Source organism: Elephas maximus, chromosome 1 (genome assembly GCF_024166365.1).
Source record: "Elephas maximus indicus isolate mEleMax1 chromosome 1, mEleMax1 primary haplotype, whole genome shotgun sequence".
NCBI classification, from domain to species: Eukaryota; Metazoa; Chordata; class Mammalia; order Proboscidea; family Elephantidae; genus Elephas; species Elephas maximus.
In genome coordinates this window covers 60,402,953-60,426,614 of record NC_064819.1, presented here as the reverse complement: position 1 = coordinate 60,426,614, position 23,662 = coordinate 60,402,953, and the positions used below count along the sequence as shown (strand labels likewise).

Below are 23,662 nucleotides of genomic sequence, written 5' to 3'. Positions count from 1 at the left end.
CTTGTGTATTTTTTTGTCTTCTACTTACAAGTCCTCAGTTCCTGAATAAAAATTTTCTGAAGTTAAAATATATTTTACTAAGCCCAAATGTAAAGGAAAATAAATTAGGGAATAAAAGGAAAATGCCTCAAGGAAGTGAAAGTGCCTTTAGAAAAACAGCAATTATTAAAACTATTTAAGAGGAAGGTGAAACTTGTTCCTAACAGACACTTATTCTGGGGAGAAAGAGCAGGGAAGGATACAGGAGTTGGCAGATTTCCCTGTATAACAATTAGTGGTCCCCGTGATAACGCCAAGTGCTGGCAAGGATGGAAAAACTCGACCACTGGCTTATTGATCATAGGAGAATGTAAGATGGAATAGCCGTTCTGGAAAACAGTTTGACGGTACCTTTCAGAACTAAAAGTGGACTTACCATATGACCCAACAGTCGCACCCTTGGGCATTCATCCCAGAGAAATGAATTCTTTTCATGCAGGAACTTGTACATGTATGTTCCTAGCAGCTTTATTTGTAACAGCCAAAAGCTAGAAACAACCCAGATATCCTTCAAAGGGTGACTAGTTAATGAATACCATGAAATACTACTCAGCAATAAAAAAGAACAAGTTAGCAATATACACAACAACCTGGATGAACCTCAAGGAAATTATGCTGAGTGAAAAAAGCCAACCTCAATCACATCTATATAGCATTTGCGAATAACCTGTAGATTTGGGGAAGAGATTAGTGATTGGAAGGTTAAGGGTGAGGAGAGAGGTGATGATGCTACAGTTATTTTGATTGTGGCAGTAGCTACTCAAGGCTACACGGTGATAAAATTGCACAGATCCACACACACACATCAATGAGTGCATTTATGATTGGTGAAATCTGAGTAAGCTCTGTGGACTGCACCAACATCAATTCCTTTGTTTTGATGTTGTACCATAATTGTATAAGATATTAACATTGGGGGAGGCTGGGGGGATGGGCACACAGGACTCCCCATACTTTTCTTTACAATGTCCTGTGAATTTATAATTATTTCAAAACAAGTTAAAAACAAAAAAAATTCTTCCAGTGGTACCAAAAGGTTAAAAAAAAAAAAGACTGAATATTGCAGTTTCGTATTGTTCAACCTAAAGGGGAGAAAAAAGCCTCCGATGGTTATACGCCAGATTGCTTGTGGTGCTTGTCTCTTCATTCAAAGGCATTTTCACTTTACGATTTGTGCTTTTTTATAGTTAAAATTTTCCACAATGTGTATGCTTTGTTCTTTTGATCATAAAAACTTATTAAATGCCAATAATTACAAACATAAAAAATATATTAGTAGGTCCCCATTTTTACTCCGTCACATTCACAGAGCTTTCAGTGGTCATGCGGTTCACCAGCCCTTTGGCAGTGAGGTCTGTATCAAAAACATTTTGGGAAGATATTTGTTTACCTATTTGTATTTAGAAATTTGTATCAAAATGTACAGAGATTTCACAGTTCACCCTTGATCATGGCACAAAGTTAAATTTCATATTCTCTAGCTCAACATAAAAACATCTGAATTGTAAATAAATTATAGATTTTTAAATTTAGTCAGTCTTGGTTATTTACCTTCAGTGGAAAATGCTCTCAATCTTTAATACAACGTAGGGATTATCAGAATTTTTCTCAGTTCACATTTTTTTTAAATGCTGTGGTTTCACGGTGAAATGTATCCTGGATTCCTCATGTTGTCCCTTTCCTTCCTAAAGGTAGTTTGGGGCCTTTCTGTCACAAACACCTCACTGTCTCCTACTGCTTAGCAGTTCCATTAGAAGGCTTAGTGGTGGAAAGGTTAAAACTGTCCCTGAAAAGAGCTTGATGGATTTTTTTTTTTAATTTCGTATATCTTATGCCACCCTTATGCCCTATTAAAACATATAATTGAAAATGGATTATATCATTGTCCCTGGTGATGGAATTTTGTGGTGTTTTGAGTAATTATCCATTTGAAATTGATACTGTTGGCTGAAGTGGAAGTTGCGGTCAGATAAAACTTGAGGGATGACCTGAAGTCAAAACAAAAGGAGACATAGCCCTGGGTTGATAATGAAATTAAATGATTACTCCTGACTCCTGGTAGAAAACCTGCTGTTTTTTTTTTTCTGGGGTTTTCCTTTTTAATTCTAAGGCCATTTGTTGAAGTCCTTTAAATCTTTGTGTTTCTCTGGCTTTCAACGAGTGTAGTAAGTGACATCTTAAATGTGAACAAAGGGTCGTTTTTCCTTGTTGAATAATGTCCTACAATTTAGATTTTTCCCTAACATTCTAAAATTCAGGTGGTATTAAACCTTGGAATTTGAAGCGTTCACTTCAGGTATTCTCCCATCATTCTTGCGCTCCCTCATTTGTTTATCGGCTGGACACGGCTAACTGATGATTTCAGGACGCAGGGCGACTTGAACATCCTCATTCAGTCAGGGAGCTTAGGGTGAACCTCTCGTAGCTGCTGAGCAGCAAAGCTGTTTTTAAATGTCTGCCATATGCTTTCTTATGATCACCTGAACGTACAGCTACTTTGGTGTGGTAACTCTGCTCTGCTGTGATCCTTGCTTACTGGTTGACCCTGAGACACAGAGAGACTCTGAAGTAAAGTCTGAGTGAACATAGGGCCAAAAAAAAAAAAAAAAAAATCAAACCCGTTGCAGTAGAGTCTGTTGTGACTCACAGCAACCCTATAGGACAGAGTAAAGCTGCCCCATCGGGTTTCCCAGGAGCGCCTGGTGGCTGCTGACCTTTTGGTTAGCAGCCATAGCACTTAACCACTACACCACCAGGGTTTCCTAACATAGGGCAGGTATAGATATTTTAAGTAACTAGTGAGTAACAAAGAAGCCCTGGTTAGCACTCAGCTGCCAACCAAAAGGTTGGTGGTTCGAACCCACCACCTGTTCCTTGGGAGAAAGATATGGCATTCTGCCTCCATGAAGATTACATCCTTGGGAAGTCTATAGGGCAGTTTCTGTCTGTCTCATATGGTCACTGTAAGTCGGAATTGACTCAGTGGCATTGGGCAGTGAGTGACATGTTTTACAGCTAAACAGTGATTTCTGCTTGTTGTTGTTTTAAAGTCATTTTATGTTACCTAACCCCATCCTCCCCTTTGTGAGGGTTGAGACATGATTGGATTGCATCCCAATATAGAAACTCTAAGATAAAAACACTATGTTGTTGTTGTGAGATGCTGTCAAGTTGATTCCAGCTCCATGTACATCAGAATGAAACACTACACAGTCCTGCGCCATCCTCACAGTCATGTGCTATGTTTCAGCTTGTTTTTGCAGCCACTGTGTCAGTCTATCTTGTTGAGGGTCTTCCTCTGTTTTGCTGACCCACTACTTTACCAAGAATGACGTCCTCCTCCAGGGACTGGTCCCTCCTGATAGTGTGTCCAAAGTACACGAGACAAATTCTTGCCATCTTCGCTTCTAAGGAACATTCTGGGTCTACTTCTTCAAACACAGATGTTTGTTCTTCTGACAGTCCACGATATATTCAGTATTCTTTGCCAACACCAAAATTCAAATGCATCAGTTTTTCTTCGGTCTTTCTTGTTCATTGTCCAGCTTTTGCATGGATACAAGGTGGCTGAAAATGCCATGGCTTGAGTCTGGTGCACCTTAGTCCTCAAGGTGACATCTTTGCTTTTTAACACTTTAATAAAAACACTATAGAACCAATAATTCAGAAACATGAAGGAACTGAAATCTTAAGAAGAATGAAATTCAAATGATATATCCATATATCTACCTATAGAAAATCGTAACTCAGTTAAAATATGGTCATTAATTAAAACCCCTTTCATGGTTTCTATATTCTTTGTTTTTGAGCTGCTTATTTTGGAATTAAGATAAAGACTACAGCCTTAAGTATGGATTACACCTCAACATAAAGAAAACAAAAATTATCACAGTTGGACCAATAAGCAACATCATGGTAAACGGGGAAAATACTAGAAGTGTCAAGGATTTCATTTAACTTGTATCCACGGTCAATGCCCATGGAAGCAGCAGTCAAGAAATCCAATAATGTATTGTATTGGACAAAGGTACTGCAAAAGATTTGTTTCAGGTGTTAAAAAGCAAAGATGTCACCTTGAGGACTAAGGTGTGCCTAATCCAAGCTGTGGTATTTTCAATTGTCTCGTGTATGCAAAACTGGGCAATGAATAAGGAAGCTCAAAGCAGGAAGAATTGATACATTTGAATTATGGTATTGGCGAAAAATACTGACTATACCATGGATTACCAGAAGAATGAACAAATCTGTGTTGGAGGAAGTGCAGCCAGAATGCTCCTTAGAAGCGAGGATGGTGAGACTTCGTCTCACGTACTTTGGGCATGTTATCAACAGGGACGAGTTCCTAGAGAAGGACACAAATGCTTGGTAAAGTAGAGAGTCAATGAAAAAGAGGAAGACCCTCAAGGAGATGGATTGATACAGTGGCTGCAACAGTGGGTTCAAATATAACAATTGTGAGGATGGCTCAGGGTCTCGCAGTATTTGGGGTTGCTGTGAGTCAGAACTGACTTGGTAGCACCTAACAACAACATTCTGGAATTATATTAAAAGAAAGAGTAACTGAACTTCATTCGAAGTGTTTAAAGCATACTTACATATTTTAGGATTTCTTATTCTAATGTACTTTCAGATATGAAGCACTTCATCATACGGTTTTTAAAAAAAATTTCATGTGTCTTATGTCACCCTTTTGCACCATTAAAACATGTAATCGAGAATTGATTATACCATCTTCACTGGTAATGAAATTTTGTGTTCTCCCTAGTTATCTATTTGAGATTGATACTGGTGGCTACGGTGAGAAATATGAAAGGTACCCCTAAAGGCTTTTTTTTCCCCTCCCTTATGACTCTAAATTCCTTGCAGATTTATTACGGGGCAATGAGAGGCAGTTACTTCTTTTTAAGTATCTAAGTGGGGCTGAGAGTTCGGGTGATTTTCAGTGTCATACTTAGTCCTGGGTCTTGGTCATATGTCATATCACTCTCTTTTCAGGAAGAGTCTGTTTTGAATAATGCTGGTATTAACTGTCAGCTGTTGGCCAGCAGCTGCTGTGTGCCTAGTGATTTTCATATGTTATCTCTTTTCATCCTGCCAGCAACCTTATCAAAGAGGTGTATTACCCGTCTTTGACAGAGGAGGGAGCCAAGGCTCAGGTTAAGTTTGTTATAGATAGTAACAGATGTCTTGGCTGAAGCTTGAAAGCAGAGCCTGAGACAAAGATTTTTGCTGTAGGTGGTTTATTTGGAAGGTGATTCCAAGAAGCAGGAATCAGGGAGTAGAGAAATGCAACAGCAAAGGAGAAAGGCCAGTAAAGCCAATACCGAAGTTGCTGTGTGGCCAGGGATCCCTGAGAAGCATTCAGAATGCAGCCTAGAATGGTCCATCCAAAGGAAGGAGATTAAGCATTGATACACAGATTTCTGTCACCGGGTTGACAGCTGCCATAATTTCCTAGAACTTCTGAGCTAAGCTTGCTGTGGGTCCTCTGGGATTCAGCGACTGCCCTGAGCAGAAGGCGTTGCAATCACAGGCGTGGCCTTGAGGTGGGACCTTGCAGGCACAGGAGTGAGCTCACCTGGAGCTGTTCTCCAGCGTTGCAGCTGAATTCAGAGGTGGGCTGAGGCACCATCGTGAGATGGGTACCAGAAGTGTCTGCCAGAAGGGGCAGGACCCACGTCTGCATGCATCTCCGTGTACACACGGATATGAAGTGGGCTTAAATCTGTAATTTAGGATGGCATGGGAATCCAGAGTGGGTGTAGTAATGACAGCGCATTATCTATCGCTGCAAAGACTGACTTTCCTGTTTGTGTGACTTTGGTTAATATTAGTTTGTATTCCTTGCGTATATGTAGATTACATTACCAGAAGAAAGCCCAGAACATTTCAAGTATTAGAGACTATAGCTAGTTTGGGATTAACAATCTGCTCCTCGGGTGGGGCCTTTAGAATATATCATACATACAGGATTATGTTGTGCTCAGGAGTCATGAAAGGTGAGGCCTTGTAGACCATTGTAGTTCTTTGTAAATTCTGCGGAGTTTAGTTTTTTAAATCACTTGATTAATACCCCACCAGCTGACTCTCCCCAAAGTTGAACCAGAGGGAACGCTGCCGTGGGTGAAGTTCTTTTTTAATGTTTTGGGCACTCAGTTTATCCCAGGACACAAGGCAGCTGAGCCTTTCTGCTGATGGTTAGATTGTCTGGGACAACAGCACCCTGCCCTTCCGCCAAATGCAGCCTAGCCCGTGTCTGCCACAGCCTGGGTGCTCTGAAAAACTTATTTAAATAGAAGAACCCAGGTTGTCCTCCTTCAACTCTTCACCAGCCAGAATCAGGCAGAGGCTAGGAATTCATACAAACAGCTTACTGGAGTAATCCCATAGTACTGGTTAATGGGGCACCACAAACTTGGCAGCTTAAAATCACACAAATGTATTAGGTCACAGTTCAGTAGGTTAGAAGTCTGGGCATGGTGTGACTGGCTCTCCGCTCACGGTCGTACAAGGCTGAAATCAAGGTGTTGGCCAGGCTGTGCTCCTTTCTGGAGGCCCTGGAGGAGAATCCGCTTCCGAACTCATCCAGGTTGTTGGCAGAGCCCTGGCTTCTTGTGGTTGTAGGACTGAGGTTCGTTTTCTTGCTGGCTGTTAGCCAAGGACTGGTTTCGGTTCCTGGACACCTCTCACATTCCTAGCTACATGACCTCCTTCAGCTTCAAAATCAGCAATGGAGAATGTCCCTCATGTCAAATCCCCTGCATGCTTTGGATCTCTTTCACCAGGAAAATCTTAGTTCTGTTTAAAAGCCTGATTATTAAATATAAAACGACTGAGGAAGCATCTAAAGATGGAAGGAACACATAGAGTCACTATACCATAAAGAATTGGTTGACGTTCATCCATTTCAGGAGGTACCATGTGAGCGGGAACCAATGGTACTGAAGGAAGAAGTCCTTTTAATCAGTCTGTATTCCCACCATATGTTTGTCCGATTCAAAATGGCCGATACCAGTACATTTCAGCTCTCTAATGCCTAGGATAGCAATCATTATGTGGTTCCGTTCATTTTTGACGACTTCCAATTTTCCTAGATTGATACTTTGTACATTCTACGTTCCAGTTACTAATGGATGTTTGGAGCTATTTTTTCACATTTTGAGTTGTGTCACTTCAGCAGAGGAAGGCCCCCAAAGCTTGATTCCATCCACGCCATTAAGGTCGACTCTACTTTGAGGAAGCTCTTCCCCAGTCGTATGCTGAGTGCCTCATCTTCCAGCACTATAGCAGACAATGTTTTGCTGCTATTCATAAGGTTTTCACTGGCCAAATTTTTCAGAAGTAGACCACCGGGTCCTTTTTCCTAGTCTGTCTTAGTCTGGAAGCTCCACTGAAGCCTGATATTTCAGTATTTTCCAAGTCTTTACCTCTTGCAATTTTTAAGCCAGCTACAAAAGTTTGAACCCAGTGATGTGGAAACATTAGGATGGAGCAACAAATTCTACTTGAATTAGTTGAAGGATTGAGAAATTAGCCTTGAAAGCTGAACAGCTGTTTATCATGTCTCCGTGGGAGATGTGGATGGGTCGCCATTGCAGGCAGAGGGAATGGCATATGCAGAAGTGTGGGAGGGGCCTGACTTGCACAGTTCATGAGAAGAAGCTCGGCAGGTTGGTGGGAGAGGAGGCGGGCTGTATGAGCAGTCGGGACATCAGCCCACCTTTGTAAAAGGAATGTGTCATTATCAGTTTGGAGGGTGATGTTGTTGTTAGGTGCCATCGAGTCAGTTCTGACTCATAGCGACCCTATGTACAACAGAACTAAACACTGCTGGGTCCTGTGCCATCCTCACAATCGTTGTTACGCTTCAGCCTATTGTTGCAGCCACTGTGTCAATCCATCTTGTTGAGGGTATCCCTCTTTTTCGATGACCTTCTGCTTTACCAAGCATGATGTCCTTCTACAGGGGCTAATCCCTCCTGGTAACATGTCCAAAGTATGTGAGACATAGTCTCACCATCCTTGTTTCTAAGGAGCATTCTGATTGTACTGCTTCCAAGACAGACTTATTCATTCTTTTGGCAGTCCATGGTATATTCAATATCCTTCGCCAACACCACAATTGAAAGGCATCAATTCTTCAGTCTTCGTTATTCAGTGTCCAGTTTTCACGTGCGTATGAGGTGACTGAAAACACCTTGGCCTGGGTCAGACGTACCTTAGTCTTCAAGGTGGCATCTTTGCTTTTTAACACTTTAAAGAGGTTTTTGCAGCAGATTTGCCCAGTGCAATGTGTTGTCAGCTGCTTCCTTAGGTGTTGATGGTGGATTCAAGTAAAATGAAATCCTTGACACTTTCAATATTTTCTCCATTTATCACGATGTTGCTTATTGGTCCCAATTGTGAGGATTTTTGTTTTCTTTATGTTGAGGTATAATCCATACTGAAGGCTGTGGTCTTTCATTTTCATCAGTAAGTGCTTCAACTCCTCTTCACTTTCAGCAAGCAAGGTTGTGTCATCTGCATAACGCAAGTGTTTAAAGAGTCTTCCTCCAATCCTGATGCCCTGCTCTTCTTCATGTTGTCCAGGGTGGATGCTAGTAGGTATTTATGCCCACCCTGTACCTCAGTCCGTTTTCAAACCCTAACCCGAGTTCTTGTTTCCTTAGCTGAACTAGATGCTGAGCACACCCAGAAGGTTCTAGAAATGGAGCAGACCCAGCAAATGAAGCTGAAGGAGCGGCAGAAGTTTTTTGAGGAGGCCTTCCAGCAGGACATGGAGCAGTACCTTTCCACAGGCTACCTGCAGATAGCAGAGAGGAGAGGCAAGTTGGGAGGGCTGGCAGAGGCGATGGGCTATGCCACTTGCTCCCCAGGGTAGGGGGGTGTGGGATGCTGTCCTCGGGAGTCACATCCTATTGTTAGACTCTAGACATCAAAGTAGGCATCACACCATGTGTGTCTTGTTCTTGCCTTGCCTCTTCCTATAGCTCTAAGATACAGTTGAAGAAATTGTTTAGCATATCTTTCAGAATTGCAAACATAAATTATGCTTATGGAAAACCTGGAAATTGTTGTAAAAAAAAGTTTAAAAGACGAACCCATAATTCTACAAAACAGAAGTAGTCACTATAGTGTTCAGTGTGGTTCTCACCGTCTCCGTGCGGGTGTGAGAGAGACTATGCTGATGTAGTTGCTATCTAACTACATCTGTGTGTGGCTTTGTGTCTAACTTTCCTTAATACCGTATGAGGGTCTCCCCGTCTCCCCAGTCGTATTAATAATTCTTTAACAGGGTCTGCTTTAAAGGCTGCACAGTCACCGTCAGGATGTATACTAGGTGGACATTTAGGTTCTTTATCTCTGGGTTACCTCTGTGCCTGGCGCTGCCACTAGCGTCAAATACATAAATGTTTGTCTGCAGCTCTGACCGTTCCCCAGAATGAACTGAGCAGGGAGAAATCAGGGTGCTGGGCTCCTTCCATCTGGCCTCTCCTTCTGATGACCTGGTAGTTGAGCAGGCAGTGGGGCTGGGCAGTGGTTGCTGGGCAGCTTACATGTTCCCCGAGGCCAGGTTAGAGGGTGGGCCCCTCCCAGCTGCAGTGCCCAGCCCGATGTGGCAGCCTCGCCATCAACCCCACTAATGTGGGGCAGTGCCCGGAGCGTGCCCGTTTTCCTGCCTGTCTTCCCTGGGCTTCTCATCACCCCTGGAACCCCCAAATCTCTCTGTACTCTACCTTCAGCCTTTTCCCTGGCTTACCAGGCTCTGACCTTTGTTCCCTAAACCTTGCCCCCTCCTCCCTCCATTGTCTGTCACCCTCACTCTGTTGCTTCATGGTAGTTTGATTCTCTGCCCCTCCCTGGGGAGCTTCAAGAAGCCAAGGAATGAGGAAGGAAAATACCGTAGACAAACAGATCAAAAGTTACTACCTGAAGGCCTTGGGATGCACTGGGGGCACCCACGATCAGGTAACGCTCTTAACCCCAGCGGGCTGGGTGTAGGTTTGAGGTTTAACATCCGCCCCTCCACACACTCAGCTTCCCGTTTTGTACCCCAGTGATACACAGCCTGTCTTCCTCTCCAGGTCAGGCTGCAGGTTTTCTCGGGGTGTTAGTCCGTATCTGGTGTGGGACGTAGAGACGCAGCCTCCTGTGGCTCCTCTGGGCAGAAGTGCAGGGTTTGCTCTGGAGACCTGTGTCCTGTCCTGTCAGAACACACGCGTCCTGGCCCGCCAGAAAACGTCAGCACGATGAGGGGCTGGGGCAGGGTGTGAGGAGGCGGGGCACGAAGGGAGCGGCGGCAGGACTTACTGCTGACTGCTGAGCTCTGTCATTGTCCAGTTCAGAGATGCCACTGAGCCCCGGGGGCCTGTGTTGTGCACGTGTTCAGAACCAGAGGAGGCAAAGAGAAATCAAGGTCCCGCTTAAAAAGCTCCTTTCCAATAGGGGACACATGCCCAAATGTGAGTGGGAGGAGGAGGCAGTGGGAGCATGCCAAGGGGCAGAGGGGCCTCTCAGTGCATGGGGAGGCCTGGAGGTGGGCTGGGTGTGGGGTGCAGGGTCCTTGGGTGCCTGGCAGGGAGGGGACTCAGCAAATCCTGTAGAGTGGGTATCAATAAATATCAGGTAGGTGAACTGTGCTTTTGAGAATCTCAAGAATGATTTTAAGTTTCAAAAAAGTGTTGGGCTTTTTTTTTTTTTAAGATAAAAAAACAACATCAGGTACATGTTGCCAATACATGTGGTTTTGAAAACACTGAATTAAAAAATTGGAGGATTTTTTTTGGCTTGCTTTCTTGACTAGGGCCGAAAAGATATCCACAAATAGCCAGGCCTCTCTCGAGGGCCACGCCGTGGGTTTCCCAGCCTGACAAGTCCATTTCTTTTAGGAGGATGCTTCCTCTTCACAGATGAATATGGGGCAGGCAGTTTAATTTACAAGAATCAATTTAAAAAAAAAGCCCCACAGTAAACATGGTGCTTTGGATTCATTCGACTGCATCAGAAATAGCAGTCTAAATTTTTGTCTCACTTTCCAAAGTATCATTTTTTTTTAAAGATTAAGACAAAGCATGGAAAATTTTATTCAAAAAGTTAGAGTAAAAGGGCGCTGGGGCACTGTGACCCATTTGCAGTGCAGTAGGGCCTCGGCACAGAAAGGGCTAGGCAGGGCCAGGGCGCCTGGCAACAGAGGAGACGGTTATAGATCCCAGGCAAACCGCTCCGCGGAGCGCCCAGCACAGCTCAGCGTGCTGTTAGGACATAATTCAGGACTCTGTAGGACCTCGGCTGGGCTTGACCTTCTACCTGCCATGATTCCTGTTTTCTCAGGAAGTGTAGCCATTTTCATCACTTAGCGTCGGGGTGTTTTGACTGTGCCGTTATTCATAGATAACCTTGGAGGTGCTCTATTCTGTACCTGTGTTTTCGTGTTCTCTGTACTCCCCAAATTAGACTTCGGCTTCCTGTGGCTCCCGTCTGAGCTTGTAGAGCCTCTGGAGCCAGGGGGTGCCCTGCTCTACCCAGAGACTGGCTCTGCTCTCTGATGTCCCAAAGTGGGCCTGGTGTCCTGGGGAAAGAGGTGGTGTCTGGGCTAGTGATAGGATTAACAATAGGCCAGACCAGCTGCTGTCAAGTTGGCCCGACTCACGGTGACCCCACAGGTGTCAGAGCAGAACTGTGCTCCATCCCGTCTCCGAGGCTGCGTTTTCAGATGCAGATGACCAGGACTTCCTTCTGCGACGCCTGTGGGTGGACTCAAACCTCCAAACTTTCAGTCAGCGGCCAAGCGCGTGAACCGTTTGTGCCACCCAGGGACTCCAAGATACATTCTAGAATTCAAAAATACCTCAAAACACACTTCCCAAGTTATGATCTTAACTTTGTGCAGTCATCTCTCCATGAGGTTTTATTTAGAGCTTTGAGACTTCCTGTGACTGGTGACTGGTTTTGGTTTTAATTGGGAAGTATTTTAAATATCCAGAGAACTGAGAGTAATATAGCATACCACATTTCCAGATTTAATATGCTACCATATTTGCTTCAGGTCTTTAAAAAATCATGTTTTGAAATATTTCAGACATGTGAAAAGGTATAAAGAGTAATACAAATACCAGTGTACCCACCACCCAGCTCAAGAATCAACACAGGTGAAGGCTCCCGTGTGCCTTTCTCCCGTGCAGAGGTGACTGTCCTGTTTTTAGCCTTTGTCATTCCCTTGGTACGTACCCCAAAACAGTCCATGATATGCTCTGCACGTTTTAAAACCCTTGATACAAGTAGCATCGCACTGTCTGTGTTCGTGGCGTTCACATTCTCAGGCAGGAGTTTTGGATGATCACCCATAGCGGAACCCAGCACCATTCTGTTAAACATTTCCATTGAGTGTGGCTATCTAACTTATTTATTCCGTGTTGTCCCGATGGACATACAAGTTGCCAGTTTTAGGTTCTTAAAAAGAATGCCGTTATGGACATTCTTACACTAGGTTTCGGCCCACACATGTGTAAGCTTTTTTACGGCAGAGGTCGTGTGACTGGAAGGCTGTGAAAATACAGCCTGCTGGGCCCACCACCGGCGTGTTTGAGTCAGCAGGTCTGGGGCCAGCCTGCGAATCTGCATTTCTAACAACTTCCCAAGTGATGCTGAGGTTGCTGGTCAGGAGACCACATCCCGAGAGCCACTTCTTTAGAGGCTATAACTAGAACAGTTACGAGATCATAGCATACACACAGCTTCACTTTTACTGGATTTGAGCAAATTGCCCGCCAGAATATTTGTACCAGTTTACGATCCCCCTCACCTTGTCCCAGTATTCCTATTACTTCACATCTCTGCCAACACTTGGCATTTGTCAGACATTTCAATTTTTGTCAGTTTGTTCACATGAAATGGCCTCTTATTTTGGTTTTAGTTTGCATTTCCTCGATTGCCCATTTTCCAGTTGGTTGTCTTTATGGAGTCTTATCCGTGTGGCTGTTAACCTTCGCTGATTATATCTGATACAAATACCTTCTCTTAATCTGTGGCTTGGCTTGTCTTAGCTTGACCTTTGCTAAAAAAAAAAATAACTTTTGATGTTAATGCAATCAGCCTTACCAGTTTTTGTTTATTTATGGCTTGTACTTGCGTATCTTTAGTCCTTCCTGCTCCAAGTTATAAGGATATTCTCCTGTGTATTGTTGTAAAAGTTTTAATGTTTTCCATTTTATATTTGGATTTTTAATCTACCTCCAGGTGATCTATGTATGTGTTGTAATAACCACGTGTCTCAGCACCAGCGATCTGATTCCCACTGCCTTCTGAGGCTTTGCTAGGCTCTTTCTTCTCTTACACTTATTTGTTTAGCCCTGAGCCAAAAAAACATACGGTCTTAATTACAGTTCTTCATTAAGCGGTGGTTCTCAACTGGGGGTGATTTTGCCCTCCAGGGAACATTTGGCCATGTCTGGAGACACTTTGGTTGTCACGGGGGTGATACTGGCATCAAGTGTGTAGAAGCCAGGGCGGGTGCTAGACAATCCTACAAAGCACAGGACAGCCTTCTCCCCGCCCCCAAAAAGAATTAAACAGCCCCAATTGTCAGCAGTGCTGAGGTTGAGAAGACCCTGTTTTGTAGTAAGTCTGGACACCTGACTGAACTGTTGCCCTCGGCACACTTTCTATGGAGTTGCCTAGGCTATTCTGGGCTCTTTGTTCTTCTGTATAAATGTTAAAGTCAGATTTTCAGGTTCTGTGAAAAACCCTGCCTAGAGTTCGATTGCAGTTGTATTGTATTAAATTTATAGATTAGTGGTATTGAATCTTTCTGGCCATGAACATGGTGGTCTCTTATCATGTATTTCTGGAATGCTGGGAGAATTTTTCTCTAAAAATGTCTGAGACCAGTGATTTCTTTGTGGGAGGAACTAGCTATTCTTTTCTCTATGGTTGTAGAAGTTGCCTATTTTTCTTGAGTTAATTCTGGCAAATTTTTTGTGGAATTTCTCCATTTTGCTTTGAGTTTTCAAAGATATTAGTGTATGTTCATAGTATTCTTTTTAATCTTTACTGTGTTTGTGGTTTGGTTAGCGGTTGCGTTTCCAGTAGATTGTGCTTTTTCTCTTCATGAATCTTACCCCAAACATGCCCATTTTTAAGGTTTTTTAAAACTTATTTTTGTTATGCTGTTGTCTTTACTTTCTGTTTCATTAATTTCTCCTCTTTAGTTTTGCTTTCGTCAGAAGGTGGTTGTTTTTTTTCCCTAAGTTGAATGTTTAGGCTTGAGTTCCAGCCTTCCCACCTAATAAGGCATTGAATTCAAGGCCATGATCAAGGCCACGATGTTCTCACTAGGATGCCCCTTCAGCTGAACCCTAAAGTTTTGATATATGATAGTTTCAGTATTCATTATTTCTTAACTGACTTCTGAATTGTTTAGGTATGTTGGGGTAGGGTTTTTAAATAAACATACGAAGGTTTTTCCAGTTACCTTTTGTGACTGATTTTTAATGATATTTCATTGTGGTTGGAGAACGGAATTTTACCTTTTTGATGAGACTGACTTCACGGCACGTTAGAACAAGATTCTAGATGATAGCACGGACTTTTATTGTTCATGTCATTGTTTCATTCTCAAATATTGAAAAGCTGTGTAAACCTTCCACAAACCACGATTACAGATTTGTTAAATTTTCGTTTAAAAATGTAGCTACAAAAATATATACTCACATAGAAGTTCAGAATTACCTTCCTGGTGACTTAAACTTTTTTTAAAAAAAAAAATATCATTAAGTACTTTTTCTAGTAATGCTTTTGTACCCTTTTAAATTTATATTAATACAGCTGGCATTGACTTTCTTCTTAAAGTTAGTATTTTTTTGTCCATTATTTTTTTTCTTTCTTAGCGTTTGATGTTTCTGTGCCCTTACGTTTAAGGAGTATCTCCTACAAACAAAATGCAGCTGGATTTTGTAATTTTAATTCAAACATATCTCTGTCTTTTAACTAGAAAGTTTGGTTTATTTCTGTTTACTGTGATTACTGAACTCTACTTAGCTTCATTACCATTTTATTTATGCTTTGTTTTCCTGAAAGCTTTTCCTATCCTTTTTAATCCAATTTTTCTCATCTGTTTTAAAAGTTATATTCCTGTCTTTTACAGAAGTTGGTACAAACCAAAAAAAAAAAAAAAAAAGGCAGCAGCTCCTTCCCTTCCTAAAACAGAAATCTAAGCAAAGGCCAAAAGGCCTTGCTGGAAGGCCTCCAAAGCCGCAAGACAGAGCCCTCCCTCTTGGCATCCACCTTCAGGCAGCTCAGACAGTGCAGCCCCAGGCACCTCGCAAGTGTGTCCCCAGGAGGGAGGAGTCACTGCCACTCATGATGCCATCATCACGTCCACAGTCTTGAAGATCTGGAACACACTTGTTCCTCGTGGGTCTCAGGACCAAAGAGGCTGTGAATCAGCCATATGACATTGGTGTAGCCAAGGTCAGCATCCTAGTCCAGCCTGGCCGGGACCAGGCAGGCTTCAGTTGGTCCCTGACTATGTCACAGCTTTGGGTCATTTGAGTCTAGCCTGCTTGTCCTAATTATAATAAACTTTCCTTCCACTTATTAAAAATAAGTTGTATACTCTTTAGCTCTTATTTTAGGAGCCTCTGTGTGGCACACGAGGTTACACGCTTGACCACTAACTGAAAGGTTGGCGCTTCAAACCTACCCAGATATGTGCTCTGCTTCCAAAAGGGGTCACCTTGAGTCAGAATCGACTTAGTGGTGACTGGTAGCTCTTATTTTAGTGCTAAATTGAAATGATTTTGTCTGTAATTCCTTCCATGTAAAACAGGGGTCTGACACTGCTTCACCTCTGGTCATACCCCTCCTCTCCTGTTATTTGGTATCTTAATTCTGCCCCAGGAACTTCTCAGATACTATTATGATTATTTTATTCAGTTTTAGATTTGCTCACTAATTTCCAAGTCTCTGCTTAACGTGCTTTCTTGCATGTTAGACCATCCTTCTGGGATTCCTTCACCATCTTACTTCTGCTGAAACATCAGCCAGTAAAAACCCTATAGAGTAGTGTCTTACTCTGACAGACATGGTGTCCCTATTAAGTCAGGATTAACTCTACAGCAGCTGGCTAACTGGTTTAGTGAGACAGTGGTTCTTGTCTGACAGTGCCTGTTTCTCATTATTGATCTTGAATGCTATTTTCACTACCTCTTTGAACTTATTTCACATTGCCTGTCAGTTTAATTTCCTTTCCTTAACTTTCCTAATCTGTCCTTTTTCTCTGGCCATATGTAGGGAGCGTTTGTCTTTGATGTTCGGTAGTTTCATTGCAGTTGATATAAGTGTGGATTTATCTTGCTTGGGATATATTTTTGCTTCCTAGATCAGGGACTCCCAGGTCTTCCATCAATTCTGGAAAATTATCAGCTTCCTTAAATATTGCTGCTCCCCAATTCTCTCCATTCTCAACTGTGAACATGTAAAATACTTTTTCATGTATCTTCGGCTCTTTCACGTGTTCCATTTTTTTGTGCTGTATTGTGGGGGGATTTTTTCAGTTTGTCTTCTAGCTTACTAATTTTCTATTTGGCAATGACTAATCTTCATTTTCCTTGGAAGAAAGGCCTGGTGATCTGTTTCCAAAAATCCCAAAAACCCATTGCTACTGAAAATCCTATGGAGCAGTTTTATTCTGACACATAAGGGGTTGCCATGAGTCATAGCTGACTCAACGACAGCTGGTTATCTTCAATATAACTTGTTCCCTGAGGTTTTACTTTCCCTATCTAAAAGTTATTTGGCTCTTTTTCAAGATTCTGGCCTTTCTTCTATTTGAAACCGTGTACATTTTCATGATCCCATCCTTTCTTTCTTTCAAGTTCTTAGGGGAGGATGCTAATACCGAGTTTGTTTCTATCACCTGTGGTGGTTTGTTTGCAAATACAGATCACAGATTTTGGATCTGAGTTTTGTATTTTGAGTTCCTATTCCTGGGAGGCCTCCAGGGTTAAGGTGTGTTCTTCCAGGATTGTCCATTCAGGCGGGATTTGTGTTTGCCTCTGCCAGGCCCGGGAGGCCTTGGATAACTGTGGGGTTCTGGGCCACAGAGTAATGTCAACTCCAGTCCCCTGTGGTACCTCTCACTCAGGCTGGGACATCAGCCTCTCATACTCTTCTCTTGTGGGCCAACTTTTCCCTTCTGGTCTGCGCTTTCATTGCAGGCAGCTCTGGGTCCCAAATCCCCATCTTATAAACGTCTAAACCTTGTCTTCTATGGAGATCAAAGCTTAAATTATTGGGCTTGAGAAGTGTCACTAGACAGCTTTACCTTACCTCTTACAGTCATTTAGTATTGGGATGCCTGGAATTATAGGATCATACCGGCCCATAAACGGGTAGCTGCAGGCAGAAAGCAGATCCGTATCTAAGGGAGTGGTTTCTGACTTCGTGCCGCAAAGCTTCTCCTCTTGCAAGCACCCCACTCCAAGTGGGCACCTCCAGCCAAGAACCGTGTCATGCAGCAACAGGTCTGCCTGCAACACCTGGCTACAGATAAAGAGAATTACCTGCACCACAGAAGATGCAAAGTCATGGGGAGCCAAGGTTGAGCTGGGACAGATTCTATTCAGAAGTATGAGGCAGGGATATGTCACTTATGCTTCAAACAGAATTTAAAAAATAAACTGGGAGTAGCAGGAGATACACCTAGAAAAACACAATGTAGCTGAATGTAAGTTCAAGTTCACCTTTTAAAGTACTAGTGAAAAAACAATTTCCTTCTCTTGTGATCCGTTCCCAGAGCCCATAGGCAGTATGTCATCCATGGAAGTGAACGTGGACATGTTGGAGCAGATGGACCTGATGGACATATCTGACCAGGAGGCCCTCGACGTCTTTCTGAACTCGGGTGAAGACAACGCCGTGCTATCCCCCATGTTAGGTAAGTGTCTTAGTCATTTAGTGCTGCTAGAATGGAAATACTACACGTGGATGGCTTTAACAAAGAGAAGTTTATCCTCTCACAGTCCAGTCAGCTAGAAGTCCGAATTCAGGGCGCCAGCTCCAGGGGAAGGCATTCTCTTTGTTAGCTCCGAAGGAAGGCCCTTGTCATCAGTCTTCCCTTAGTCCAGGGGCGTCTCAGCTCAGGAAACTCTGGTCCAAAGGACACACTCTGTTCCCAGAGCTGGTTTCTTGGTAGTATGAGGTCCCCATGTGTCTCTGCTCATTTCTCTTTTTTGTATCTCAAAAGACACAGGCTTAAGACACTATCTGATCTTATAGACCTTATCAATATAACTGCCACTAATCCATCTCGTTACATCATAACGATAGGATTTACAACACACAGGATGATCGCATCAGATGACACGATGGGAAACAGTCATACAATACTGGGAATTGTGACCTAGCCAAGTTGACAGGTATTTTGGAGGGACAGTTCAATCCATGACAGTAGGGTTGGCAATTCTGCATACACTTCATCCCGCTAAAGGGAAGAGAGAGTGACTTGACCAGGTACCATGTAAGCCCACAGTCAACTTCTTATTCCACTAACTCGTATTTCCCACACACCTGTGTTAGCAGTAATGATGCAAAGAAACATGGGTCTGTTCAGTTGTGGATTTTAAGTGCTCCACCCACACACCTGCAGAGAATAGGGAGCTTTTTTAATTCATGTTTTACCTCCTGCTCTCAGAAATGATTTTGAGGTGAGTTTTTGTGGTAGACTAGGTCTCTCCTGTGAGGTGCCCAAGCTTTGCGCCTGGTATAAGAATGAATATCTCCCCCTTTGTCCAGCAGATACTTATTTGAATGTCTGCAGTGGAAAAGGCCATGGGTTCAGCACTGGGACTGTATTTTCAAAAATGTAATTGCAATCCAAAATTTTCACAAAATTGAATATTCATCAAATACTTACTGAGGCACTAGATGTATACCTGGGCTTGCCACATTTTACATCTCAGACCTGTCCCTGTGGGTGGGTCTTTATATTAGCCATACAAAGAAAGCTCTGCCATGTTTTCCACATACAGAAGCCAGAGAGTAAGGCTGGCTTGGAAAGCACCCCACAAAGGCTGTGTGGTACCTTAACACGAAGTTCTGACTCCCTAAATGCACGACTAGATTAAGAAAAGCCGTTTAAGGGCCTGGAGGAACAAGACAGTAGACAGCTGTGATGCCCAGAGTCTTATCTCAGACCCTCCAGCAGCACTGGGCCACCTCTGGAAGCCCACCATTAGCAAGGTTTCCACTTCCCGTAAGGTCATACTCTAAGTTTTTGTCAACTTGTGATCTTTAACGTCTTGATAAATAGCTACATCATCTTCTTCCAGCAAATCTTAGGCTGGTGGTGCCCAGGGAAAATGAGGGCTTGGATGCATTTGCCCTTCTGTCCCAGAAAGTCCTGAACATTGTAAATGGGGTTAATGCTGCCTCCAGGTGTGACCCTAACTCTGTCACCTGCATACAAAGAGCTTACTTTAGTTCCCGTGAAATTGGCCAGCTGCTAAAAGGTCATTGGCTTCTCTGAATTGTATTTGAAGGGATAAAGAAATCTGGATTTATCAAGGTTACGTGGAATGCTCTGCAAAGACGCCGGCCCTGTGGCCTCTAGCAGACCGTCTTGCAGGTTATCGTACTTTTAAAGGACATGTGATCTCTCCATCCAGCAGAGACGACCGTCTCCTGAGGGGCATAGGGACCATCCATCACTCTGGGCTCACTGGCTAAGGCAGTTCTGAACTGAGGAGCAGCCTGGCTCTGTAGGCCACAGGTCCCCAGAACAGCAGGCTTTATGCCCCCTTCATTCTGTGTGTTCAGGGGCAATTCTGAATTACAGTAATTTTATGACAGGTTTTTTTTTCCCCCACTTTATTTTACAGGGTCTGAATCCAGTGTATGTCAGAATGAAATCACTCTTCAGGTTCCAAATCCCTCCCAGTCACGAGCCAGGCCGCCTTCGTTGTCCTTTTCTGGCCCTGACTCAGCACCCCCGGACCCCAGTGAGGGTGGGGAGCAGCCACTGGTACAGCCTGACGAGGAGGAGGTCTACGCAGACACTGCCCTGGCTGCCTTGGGCACCGATGGGAAGGCCGCCTCAGATGTTACTGATGACAGTGACTCCTAAATCAGAATATTCGTGTTCTCTGACCACATCTGAGTGACGTCTCAAGCCGTGTGCAGACTACGGCCTCTAAAGTCAGGTTGTTTTAGGGAGGTTCTTGATTTTTACAACATTGCCAATCATGTTTGAGAGGCTGAAGTGTACAGCTAACAATAAAGTTTGAGGACTGTAAGCATTAAAATGAGAGAGTACGTAGCCAATTTGTTGTATGAAGGAAGGCTGCCAAGTATATCCATCTGTGAAGCCAGTGTAACTAACTCCCTGAGCCTCCGAGTGCAGCTGGGGTCAGTGAGGGCCACCTGGCCTGACCTGGCAGTCCACACCTATGCAGTCTTGATTAAAAAAGAGTGAGTGGCCTGCCTCATACAGACAGAAAATCCTACTTTCCTTTACAGTATAACCTATTGTAGTCAAACTCAGCTCTAACAAAGCCTGGTATTTCATTTGATCGTTAAAAATAAACAGGCCAACCTACTTTGATACAAGAACACACACATGGCCCAAAGGAGCAGAGGTAAGCCTGTGGCAAGAACAAGATTGACTCCTGTAGGAAAGCTGGTCCTGTGGTGCTGTTTTCTTCCAGCACCACTCATAGCCCAGTCTTGGTGCAGGATGGTCCTAGGAAGGACAGACGCTGTTCAGCAGAGGGTAACAGCCCAGAGGGAGGGAGGGGGCTGCAGGCAGGGGCCCCGTGGGCCACGTGCAGAGGAAGAGTAACCAGCAGCATTTGGTCTTGCTCAAAAGGGATTCAAACAACTTGAATCCTGATGGAAACCCAAGTGAGCAACATTAAGATGCGTGGTCTGCTCCACTCCGGGCAGAGGCAGTGGAGGACGCTCAGCCCTCTCGTCGGCAAAGAAAGGGCTCGTTTCATTCACTCATCTTCCACAAGACAGACAAATGTCCAAAAAACTTTGTTTTTATTATTAAACCTTGTAGTACAAACCTGAAAGGTAAACAAAAAACTGGCAATAAACAACATGAAGCTCCTCCCTCATGAGGGAAGATGCAGAGCAGCGCTAATAAATTAAACGTCAAACTGTGAGCCGTAGGCAGAAGTTTACTGTCCAAAAGAGGGAAGGTATACAGCAAGGCCATAAAAACCGGACAACCACATCGGAAAACACTTGACTCTGTTCATGTCATTGTTAAATATTCCAAAACAGTTCAGTCTTCCGCAACAACAACCAACAAAATGTGTCACAGGACTCTCCTGACATCACCACCAGCAAGCTCAGTGCAGCATGGGTGCTACAGGACTGACGGGTTCAATTATGAAACAAAGAACAGTTTGTGAAAACATTTTCCCTTTTTTATTCCACACGTACTGTACACACGACCGGAGAAGGGCGACAGCTACTCCATTATTATTTGTGTTGTTGTTCAGTGATGTAAGCAGCACTTAAATGTTACAAGAAAAACCCTGTAAGCATCCAATCCAACCGATGAAGAAACTGAAATGTAAGGCTTTTCTTCATCTCGTCTTTCCACCCCCTCCCCGCCCCTACCAAGAAAAAGGCTCAAGTATTTAAAACAATTTACAGGCTTATGTACAAAAGGGATGGGATTTCTTTTTTTTTTTTTCCTTTTTTTTTCTTCTTTTTGTTACAACAGGAAGAGAAAAAATAGACAAGATGAGCGCAAATGCATTTTCACATTCAAAAAGAACGGCAGACCTCCTAGTGGCTCCAAATGTGACCATAAACAAAACAAACCCAAAAAGAAAGATTAATGCTGACTGACGGTGAGAGACAACAGCTGTGAGATGAAGATGGAATGTCAGAATAAAGATTGCACATCTACGACAAAGAAGCGCCAACGGCTTCTATCACTTTTTCCTTTTTTTCTTTCCCCCTTAAGGATGCTATTGAAGGGTTTTTTGATAAAGTAGCCAACAGCACCAAAAAATAACAGAATGGATTTCCTAATGAAATCAGGCACAGTTTTCCCTCACGTGACCCCTCCAAGGCAGGCAGTCTTTTTCTTCTCTCTCTTCTTTTTTCCTTAAACAGATGCATAGTGATGTGCTGGTAAAGAGAACCTAGTCACTCAAGTCTCCTCATTTTGCCCATGGTTAGCAAACGTCCGCCTTCAGCTGCCATAACCGCCCAGAGACACAAAATGGGGGTTCTCCGGTTTTAAAAACTACAAACTCATCTTGCACATGACAGAAGAAAAGACAGCCAAAGTAAAGCCATTTCTTTTCAAGTTTTGTGTGTGTGTATGTCTCCTATCCCTTTTCCTCTCTAGAAAAATCTGCTCACATGACTGATGGTTTTATAATTTGTTCTTCAAACTTCACCCTCTTCAAAAATGGGTTAAAAAAGCCTTTTTTCCCCAACAGTTACAAAAAAAAACAAAAAACAAAAAAGGCTTTCGTCAGCCATCGGGGTGATACAAATTAATATAGCCCCTCACGGGTTTTAAAACAGTGAGTATACGGCAGTTTCCAAAATCCGACTGCAGTATCTAGGTATTCTAAGTACAAAAAAAGTTCAACAGTTTAATGCTAAAACAAAATTAGTTCTCTAAAACCAGAAGAAAATCTTCTTTAGAGCTAGTGCAAAGACAGCTTGTATCCTACAGCAAGTACTCCAAACTAGAATATAATAATTACAAAAAAATATATATAAACGGACAGACTGTTGGCATCTTCACGACGAGCTGGAGGAGGACAGCCGGGATGGTGGCACGTCCACGGTGGCTCGCTTGCGGGGCCCTCTTTTTGGTGTGGGTTTACTGAGACAGTTCTCTATGCTGCCATTCTTACCAGACACTTTGCCACAGATCTGATTGACCAGGCTGACAATCTGCTCCTGTTCAGGGGTGAAAGAAGACACAGAATTAACATGGTTGGCAAGAGAGAGGAGTCTGGGGCTCCATCCAGTCATGGGGGCTCTCCCCCCGGGCGGGGGGGAGGCTTTAAAACCCTCCCCAGCGTGTGGCGGGCTCGAAAACAAGTTAGAATACAACAAAGACACCTTGTCAGGGAGAGACTGCTGCCATTTCCCATTTCAGCCAGCCTGGCATGGGTGAGGGGACAGTCCAGAAAGGGAGGTGGTGGATTAAAAATCTGATAGGCTAAAAGCTTGTGAATGTATTAAGTTCACTTAGGATTTTCTTCAGAGCTGCGCTCAAACGTGTGCTCACAGCCACGGCTGTATCTGAGGTGTGTACGCACGTCTCCCACCACCCGGCCAGATTCCCATCAACAGGCCTGTTCCCACAGCCACACAGCAAGTCCAATCGCCTCATCCTCATATCACTGGCATCACCATGGTCTACCCTCCTCCCCTGCCTTGGAGCTGAAAGAGGTCCCTCAGCTGCGAGCCCCCCCAGTCCCTGGCCAAGCACCTGCTGCCCAGTGAGGCACTGAACCCAATAGGGCCCCAGTTCTCTCTAATAGGCGCCTAACACCCACACTCAAGCCCACTTAACCTTACCTTGCAAATAATGCAAACATTTGTTTATAAATACCTCACTCCCTCCTTTTCTTCACTAAAG

General features: G+C 43.6%; 2 protein-coding genes across 6 annotated transcripts in view; one reads left to right on the top strand and one right to left on the bottom strand.

Moving 5' to 3' along the window:
* The window catches only part of DTNBP1 (dystrobrevin binding protein 1), a 183,982-nt gene extending 163,011 nt beyond the window's left edge, over window positions 1–20,971 (top strand). For both annotated transcript variants that reach the window (XM_049884328.1, XM_049884337.1), the window contains exons 8-10: window positions 8,709–8,864; window positions 17,834–17,974; window positions 19,917–20,971. In XM_049884328.1, coding sequence (XP_049740285.1) covers window positions 8,709–8,864; window positions 17,834–17,974; window positions 19,917–20,161 — 542 coding nt within the window. In that variant the 3' untranslated portion in view covers window positions 20,162–20,971. The remainder of the gene's footprint in view (window positions 1–8,708; window positions 8,865–17,833; window positions 17,975–19,916) is intronic.
* A 1,211-nt stretch (window positions 20,972–22,182) lies between these two features.
* Window positions 22,183–23,662, bottom strand: part of JARID2 (jumonji and AT-rich interaction domain containing 2) — a 317,022-nt gene continuing 315,542 nt past the window's right edge. For all 4 annotated transcript variants that reach the window (XM_049884288.1, XM_049884305.1, XM_049884315.1 and 1 more), the window contains one exon: window positions 22,183–22,974. In XM_049884288.1, coding sequence (XP_049740245.1) covers window positions 22,813–22,974 — 162 coding nt within the window. In that variant the 3' untranslated portion in view covers window positions 22,183–22,812. The remainder of the gene's footprint in view (window positions 22,975–23,662) is intronic.